This window comes from Phaenicophaeus curvirostris, chromosome 27 (assembly GCF_032191515.1).
Source record: "Phaenicophaeus curvirostris isolate KB17595 chromosome 27, BPBGC_Pcur_1.0, whole genome shotgun sequence".
Taxonomy (NCBI): domain Eukaryota; kingdom Metazoa; phylum Chordata; class Aves; order Cuculiformes; family Cuculidae; genus Phaenicophaeus; species Phaenicophaeus curvirostris.
Genome location: NC_091418.1, coordinates 6,314,659 through 6,323,530, shown reverse-complemented (window position 1 = coordinate 6,323,530; position 8,872 = coordinate 6,314,659). Strand labels below are relative to the sequence as shown.

At 46.9% G+C, this 8,872-nt stretch overlaps 1 protein-coding gene across 1 annotated transcript; it reads left to right on the top strand.

The window, feature by feature from the left end:
• The first annotated feature begins 210 nt into the window (after window positions 1-210).
• On the top strand, window positions 211-1,167 carry LOC138731475 (olfactory receptor 14C36-like). Its single transcript, XM_069877417.1, has one exon. The coding sequence runs from the start codon at window positions 211-213 to the stop codon at window positions 1,165-1,167; it is 957 nt and encodes a 318-aa protein (XP_069733518.1).
• The last annotated feature ends 7,705 nt before the right edge of the window (window positions 1,168-8,872 follow it).

Below are 8,872 nucleotides of genomic sequence, written 5' to 3'. Positions count from 1 at the left end.
GCCCACATCACAGCCTCCTGCTCCCTGTGGCAACCTCAGAGAGGAGCAATCAGAGGTTGTGAAAGGGACCTGCCAAATATACTCCTTCCTGAAAGGGTCAGTTTGGGGGTAGTTCTATGAAGAAGAGCATTGATTTTGGTCAGAGAAATGTCCCCTAAATTGTCTTTCTCTTTTCCCTCTTGGACACTGCCCCATACCCAGAGGCAGCACATGTCCAACAGCAGCTCCATCACCCAGTTCCTCCTCCTGGCATTCGCAGACACACGGGAGCTGCAGCTCTTGCACTTCTGGCTCTTCCTGGGCATCTACCTGGCTGCCCTCCTGGGCAACGGCCTCATCATCATCACCATCGCCTGTGACCAGCACCTCCACACCCCCATGTACTTCTTCCTCCTCAACCTCGCCCTCCTCGACCTGGGCTCCATCTCCATCATTGTCCCCAAATCCATGGCCAATTCCCTCTGGAACATCAGGCCCATCTCCTATACAGGGTGTGTCTCGCAACTCTTTCTGTTTGTCTTTTTCATTACAACAGAATTTTGTATTCTCACCATCATGTCCTACGACCGCTACGTTGCCATCGGCAACCCCCTGCACTACGGGACCCTCCTGGGCAGCAGAGCTTGTGTCCACATGGCAGCAGCTGCCTGGGGTGCTGGGTTTCTCTACGCTCTGCTGCACACAGCCAGTACATTTTCCCTGCCCCTCTGCCAGGGCAATGCTGTGGACCAGTTCTTCTGTGAGATCCCCCAGATCCTCAAGCTCTCCTGTTCACACTCCTACCACAGTGAAGTTGGGCTTATTGTAGTAAGTGTCTTAGTAGCATGTGGCTGTTTTGTTTTCGTGGTGGTGTCCTATGTGCAGATCTTCAGGGCCGTGTTGAGGATCCCCTCAGAGCAGGGACGGCACAAAGCCTTTTCCACATGCCTCCCTCACCTGGCTGTGATCTCCCTCTTTATCAGCACTGCAGGATTTGCCTACTTGAAACCTCCCTCCATCTCCTCTCCACCCCTGGACCTGGTGGTGTCAGTTCTGTATTCAGTGGTGCCTCCAGCACTGAACCCCCTCATCTACAGCTTCAGGAATCAGCAGCTCAAGGATGCAGGGTGGAAACTGATAACTGGATGGTTTTCTGAAGCAATGAACTGCTCATCACCTTCTGCATAAGAGTTTATCATGAAAATCATGGCAGGCTCAGACTGGCTTCTCTATTTGTTGTTGGTGTTCCTGGTTTTTCAATAGCAATAATCTTGTAATCCTGTTTTAAATTCACTGCCACCTTCTCTTTTCTTACTGATTGGCTGTGTAAATGAGTAGCTGTGCTCTCTGTGTGCTTAAATAAAATAAAGGGATATTCAGCACCTTCTGTTTCCTGATATCTTTTGTCCAAGGCCTTTTTGGAGCTGCAGAGACAGTTCCTGCAGACATAGGTGGAGGGGAAAGGAGTCCCAGCACAGCAGCACTGCCAGGCACCAGCACTTGATCTCCCAGAGCTGTTCTCATTCCCCTTCCACACACCCATTGCCCTGCTGTAAAGCCTGAGTGCTCTGAGCTTGGTCACATTGCCTATAGTTTGCATCATGTCATCATTGCTGAAGGTTTGCATCATATTTGGGTGTTTAAAAACATGATTATTGCACTAATTTAAACTAACGGATGTGATCTACATGGACTTCTGTAAAGCCTTTTACGCAGTCCCTCACAACATCCTTCTCTCTTAATTGGAGAGATCTGGATTTGATGGGTGGATGGTTGGTGGATAAGACTTTGGCTGGATGGTCGTATTTAGAGAGTAGCGATAAACGGCTCAATGTCCAGATAGAGATCTGTGATAAATGGTGTCCCTCGGGGGTCCATACTGGGACCAGTGCTGTTCAATATCTTCATCAGTGATATAGAGAGCGAGATTGAGTGCACCCTCAGCACGTTTACTGATGACACCAAGCTGAGTGATGCAGTTGCCACATTGGAAGGACAGGATGTCATCCAGAGGGACCTGGAGAAGCTGGAGAAGTGGGGCCGTGAGAACGTCATGAGGTTCAACAGGGCCAAGGGCAAGGTCCTACAGCTGGGTTGGGGCAATCTGCAGTTTCACTGTGCTTGAGATTGAGATGTGATTGAGAGCAGCCCTGCAGAGAAGGACTTGGGGGTGCTGGTCGATGAGAAGCTCGACATGAAGCAGTGTGCCCAAGCGGCCAAGAAGGCCAGTGGCATCCTGGCTTGGATCAGAAATGGTGTGACAAGCAGGTCCAGGGAGGTTATTCTCCCTCTGGACTCGGCACTGGGGAGACCGCTCCTCGAATCCGGGGGTCAGTTCTGGCCCCTCACCACAAGAAGGATGTTGAGGCTCTGGAGTGAGTCCAGAGAAGAGCAACAAAGCTGGTGAAGGGGCTGGAGAACAAGAGGAGCATCTGAGAGAGCTGGGGGTGTTTAGCCTGGAGAAGAGGAGGCTGAGGGGAGACCTCATTGCTCTCTACAACTACCTGAAAGGAGGTTGTGGAGAGGAGGGAGCTGGGCTCTTCTCGCAGGTCATGTGGGACAGGACAAGAGGGAATGGCCTCAAGCTCCACCAGGGGAGGTTTAGGCTGAACATTAGAAAAAAAATTTTCACAGAAAGAGTCACTGGGCACTGGCAGAGGCTGCCCAGGGAGGGGGTTGAGTCACCTTCCCTGGAGGTGTTTAAGGCACGGGTGGACGAGGCGCTAAGGGGCATGGTTTAATGATTGATAGGAATGGTTGGACTCGATGATCCAGTGGGTCTCTTCCAACCTGGTGATTCTATGCTTCTATGCTTCTATGAGCCGGCAATATGTGCTTATAGCCCAGAGGACCAACTGTGTCCTTGGCTGCATCAAAAGAAGTGTGGCCAGCAGGTCGAGGGAGGTGATTCTTCCCCTCTATACCTCTTTTGTGAAACCTCATCTGGAGTACTGTGTCCACGTCTGGAATCCTCAACAAAAGAAGGATGTGGAACTGTTGGATCGGGTCCAGAGGAGGCTACAAGGATGATCAGAGGGCTGGAGCACCTCCCATACGAAGACAGTATGAGAGTATGGGTTGTCCAGCCTGGAGAAGAGAAGGCTCTGAGGAGACCTTATAGTGACCTTCCAGTACCTGAAGTGGTTACAAGAAATCTGGGGAGGGACCCTTTACAAAGACTTGTAGTGATAGGATGAGGGGCAATGGGTATAAACTGGAGAGGGGCAGATTTAGGCTAGACATAAGGAGGAGTTTCTTCGCCATGAGGGTGGTGAGGCACTGGAACAGGTTACCCAGGGAAGTTGTAGCTGCCCCATCTCTGGAGGTGTTCAAGGCTACGTTGGATGGGGCCTTGGGCACCCTGATGTAGTGGGACAAGTCCCTGCCCATGGCAGGGGGGCGTGGAACTAGTTGAGCTGCAAGGTCCCTTCCAACCCAAACTATTCTATGAGTCTATGATTCTATAAATCTCTGCCTCCCAGGCCAGAGGAGATATGGACAGGGATGCTGAGCAGCTGGTGTCAGGAGCAGCTGATGCCCTGGTGTTACTGTGCTGCTTTGCAGGACACGTTTATCTGAACCAGGGTGAGAACCAGACAGTGGTTCCCCCCAAAACAGCCCTGCTGAAGGTGCTGCAGCGGGCACCTGCCTGTCGGGATGGCAACCCAAGGAGCACCCTTCTCCACTGTAGGTTCCTGAGAAAGAAGTGGATCACAGAATGTCGTGGAAACAGGCTGAATTCCATACGTGCCCATAGGTGAAGGCCACCTGAAGCTCTGCCCTGGGAAGCTCTTTGCCAGCCCCTCCCACCCTGCTCTGCTTCCAGTACTGGCTGCAGAGCTGGTTGGGGCTGAGCTTAGAGCTGGTGTGAGCTCCAGGGAGTGTTTTCTCCTGACAGCACCATGCCTGGTTTATTTTGGATCAGCACGGTCCACGCACTCAGTAACTGTCCAGACTTTGTTCCTGAGTGGAAGGGAGAGATGAGGGCCATGGAGCAATCCTGCATCTGAACTGCATCCACCTCCATTCCAATGGGAAAAAAATAGATTGGAATGTTTCCCAGGAGCTGATCTCTCCTGTTTCTTTACAGATGTGGCTGGAGGTGACGGATCTCGGGCTTCCTGTCTGAGTCCCAGCGCTGATGCGCAGGGAGATCACATGGGCACATGACGGCTTTTGAATTCCTTTGGGAGCTGCCAGCTCAAAGCCCTCACAGGAGCGAGGCCTCTTTCGTGGGTGTGAGAATACCGACCATCATCGCATGTGCCAACCCATTCCATGATCCTCTCTTGTCCTGCTGTTCAGTTCTGACAGGGTGATCACCATGTGAGATGGGATCTTCTCATGGAGGCTTGGGTGCAGATGTGGCTCCTGCTCCCGCTTCTTGGCTGGATCCTGTGCTGGAGCCCTATTGTCCTCCATGGTGTTTGAGGGCTCTGGGTGGTACCTCAGAGCCAGGGCCAGATGGAAGCCAGACACCCAGCTTGAGGTGGGACAGCCGGCTTGAAGGCAGCAACCATGAACTGTGTGGATTCAGACTCAAGTAGTTACTCTCTCTTTCTAGATGTATTTTAGATAATTCGGTTGTGCTTTTCCTCTGGCTTTGAGGGTCTGTGGCCTCTTCGAGGCCACTAGAAAGTGCCCAGGACATGGTGACCAGAGCATGGGGTTCAGTCTACTGCATCCTTCCCATGGGATGAGGTGGCAGGATGGGATGTGCTGTTTCCCAGCTGAATTGGCTGCAGCATCTCCCTGTCCCCTCTAAAGCTTGTGGTTTTCCAAAAATGCGCTGAATGTTGCAAGAAGATCCCATGCGATCTCCTGGTCTCTCAGCAGCCTGGGTTTTGATCTTCATGGGAACACAGGGTAGTGTCAAGCTCTTAGATTTTCATCCAGGAAAGACACATCATCCCATCATAGGTGGGATCTCTTCTTAGGGAGAGCATTTCACATAACACACAATTACATTTCTACAGCATGTATTGGGTGTAAAGGAGAAGATTTTATTGTGGTGAAGCATACTTAACCATAAGCACACACTTTTTGCACCTATCTCTTTCCTCTCAGGAATAAAAACTTCTTTAAGTGCCTCTTTAAAGCAGAGATGATCCCTAGATGGAAGCCATTCTGTGACACAATGGAATCTAGAAAATAGAGCAATAAAGTTGAATTTTTAAAACAAGGGAAACTAGATTGCACTTTTACAGAGGAAAAGATTTCATTTACATCTATTCAGCTGTTCAATCTTGAGCACATCTTGCTTTCTTCTTCAGAGAAGCATGCTCCACTTCAACATCTCACTACAATGTATTATCAAATTACCTATCTTTTTCAGTTCAACTGTTTTTCAATTGAAAGTGATTATCTACATTTCCCTTCATTTCGATTCTTCTTTTTCCTGGATGCCTCATTATTCCCCTAATTTGCATATTAAACCAGTCTTCCTTTTAAACTGGGAATTATCTCTGCTTCCCGGAGAGGACAGAATACTGAGCCTGTAATGGACTTCTTATGAACTATACAGGATAAGACCATACCATACAGAACAGGTCTTAAAATATTAATATGCCTATATAGATTACTTCAGGTCAAAAGTAATAAAGGTATTTTAAGTATTAACCACCGAGATGAAACTGAAAACAGCCAATCTGACAGCACAAGCAGGCTCAGATGATGCTGATCACAGTGAAGTATCTTCTGGAAATTAGGGGGGTGAGCAGGCTATTAACCTGCTCATACCTGCCTGGTTTTTCCACTAGGCTACTCTGCTGTCCTGTCCAGCAATGAGCGGAACAAAGCAAAAGCCATAAAGCCAGCCTCAGAGCAGCATTTTCATGCACACCTTTAAGTGTTATAACCTAGAAGTTGGCCCTTCCAGTCTAAGTTGACCTCCCCAGCCTAAAAACAGAATTGGTAGAAATGAAGCATGTACTGCCAGAATTGTTTACCATACACAAGAAGGTACCTGGACTCCTTGTTTCCTCATTGGGCTTGTAAATACTCTGGGTGCCTAACCTTACATCTTCAGGCATACTCAAAGCCAGGAAGATCTAACCAGCCTGTGTGGAAGGCTGAGGCAAGGCAGAGGGAGTCCAGTATCTGCCCTTTGGATGCACAGCGTGTATTTAAAGGACTGAGTCTGTCTGATTCAGCAAGGCTGCAGAAGCCAGACTGGAAGCAGGGCACAGATGATGGACTGCCATTTCCTAAGGGATGGGGAGCTGAGCAGGATGCATTTCAGCTCTGTCCTGGGCCCATGGGCAGGAGCTTTGAGCCTCATGAGGGCTATTAAGGATCTGACCCCCACTTCAGGAGCCATGCCTTCCTTCCCACCTGCATCACACTTCCCTCTCTTCACAGCAGCAGCTGTGAACAAACATGCACCCAGCACAGCCTCCTTCAAGAGACGCCTGCACCCATGGAGCCTCCCCAGCCAGCACTCTGCAGCCATCACCCTGTGCCTGGCTGGGGCAGCCCAGGATGGCGCCGTGGTCAGGCACAAAAACATACAGGCATGTCCCGAAGGGTTACAGAGATTACCTCTGTATAAACGACAAAACACACACACAAGCCAACCTAGAACAAACTAGAGCTGCAGATGTATTTTTTTGGCTTGCCTACCCTACTAGGCTAGACTTGAGTTTATTCTTGAAGATGACCTAATGATCCAGTGGAAGGTGTCCCTGCCCATGGCGGGGGCCTTGGAACTGGATGATCTTTAAGGTCCCTTCCAACTCAAACTATTCCATGATTTCATAAAAAAAATGGACTGTGTATCATAACTGTTTGGAACACAAGTATTAACTTTCTTAAACAGAGAGAGAAAAAAACTTGAAGAAATACTCAGGCATCATCTACCGACTTTCAAACTAGCTACAGTTATAAACTATTCTGGTATAGTTTAATTTAGACCGATTCCTAATTCAGCTTATCAAGAGAGTAAGCTAAATACATTAGCAAGCATATACTAAAATAGATCGTTCTGCCTTTGCAATCAAAGTTACAAATGACAAAAAGAATTTGCTTTGTGAAAGAAGAACAAAGCAGCAAAACACTTCTGGAATTTTTCCAAACTAAGAAGTTCACTTTACTGTCAAATGCATCAAATTCATGAGTTTGAAACCAAGAGCAGAATATTTGAACAGCTTCCTATTTACCTAATATAGGCAAATCCACACATTGCAGCATAAACCCTGCACCTCTCTTATGGCATTTTGTCTCACTCTCACTCCTTTCTATTTATTATGACCTAGTTCACTTATTTAGGAGGCAGTTCACATGTCTTCCTTTTATTTTTTTTGCTATGATCCTCTTTATAGGTTCACTTAGAGACAGTCTATTGTCTAACAATAACTCCTCTCAATATCCCAAAAACCCATGCTCTCCACTGCAAAATATTGTTTACAAAATATTTTTGGCACTCAGAAAGAATTAGAGGGTGTCATTTAAATTTTATTACAGGGAAGCCAGAAGCAGCATTAAAATTTTTAGGTCTAGAAGGGACATCCAACTGCCATCTCAAATTCTAGACATATGCTGCTGGGACATCTAGTTTTGTAAGTGTGTCTTTTGGCAAGGAGAAAATCCTTGGAGTAGACATCAAAAACTTGTTTTCACATCTGGCATTTCCAAGTGGAGAGTCACATTTCTGCTCCTCTCACTTTCTTGCTTATCTTTACCCAATTCCTGTGAGAAACGCTGAAACACCTTTGCCTCCTGACCGCACAAGAGAACACAGGAAAAAAAGCTTTATGTACACAAAGATGGGTCGATCAGAAACTACATCCAAGTATTGAACCATCTAGGAAGATTTTAATATGAAGTACACACCAGCTGGAACTTAGATTTGCCTCCATGCCTTGGAGGGAAGCATCTAGTAAATGCTTAACATCAGCCTCATCTCAGAACAGCTGCATTTCAGCATCTGTGTTACATGCACAGACTTCAAAGCAGCACATTCCATCACGCACACCACTGCACAGTCATCTAGCAAAACATTCTAATTTTAGCACATGGTCTGACATTTTCAATAGTACCAAGCAGAGGCATCTACCCAAGCAATCAGCAGGTACTGGCATCCTCAGGACCTCCCAGCTCAAGTGCAAGGTTTCAGCTGCTGCATTTTCCTTGCGTGTCAGGATTGGGGGACCAGGAGCTACAGCTGAGGATCCAGGTCATGGACCAGCTCTTTGGTGCTACTGTTTAAGTCACTTCTGAATTTCCTCCCTTTGCAAAGTATTCTTCACCCCAATTCAGTTAGCATCCCTCGTGTACAAACGATTATCCGCTTTCCATTTTACTGCTACTTTTACTTACAATGGGATCGGCCTTTACTCTCACCTTTTTCTACTCTCAACTTTTTTTACCCTCAACACAGAAAGGTGTTTTTCTGCAACAAGAATAAAAGCAAATATTAACAATTATATTTTTCTTCAGTAGCTTGAACTTGCTTCTTCCTGGATGTTTAACTTCTCACTTGCATTAAAAACTCCAGTTATTTTCCTCCAAACCAATATTAAAATGTCTGTAGCACTTTTCTCAAGCATGGCAAGAATGAAGTATGCATTTTCCTTATTTCTGTGAAGCTCCTGCAATAGTCACTATTCCAGGTATTCCCTGTAACATAAAAAAGCTAACTCTAAATGTAGAGTTTGCAGCATTTAACACTTTTACTTATCCCACACCTCAGTCCGCTGTGTTTTTCTCAAATCCTTGGGTCATAACCTCATGTGATTACATAAACTCAAGCTGAATTTCTTTTGCCCTTTTTTTCAAATCTATTTAGAGTTTTGTGATTGCTGAAAAAAATGTCAAAACTCGATTCAGATGTTCCCAAACAACCATTTATATGCATACAGCCTTTCATATCACCTGTTAAATCACCTGAAAACTG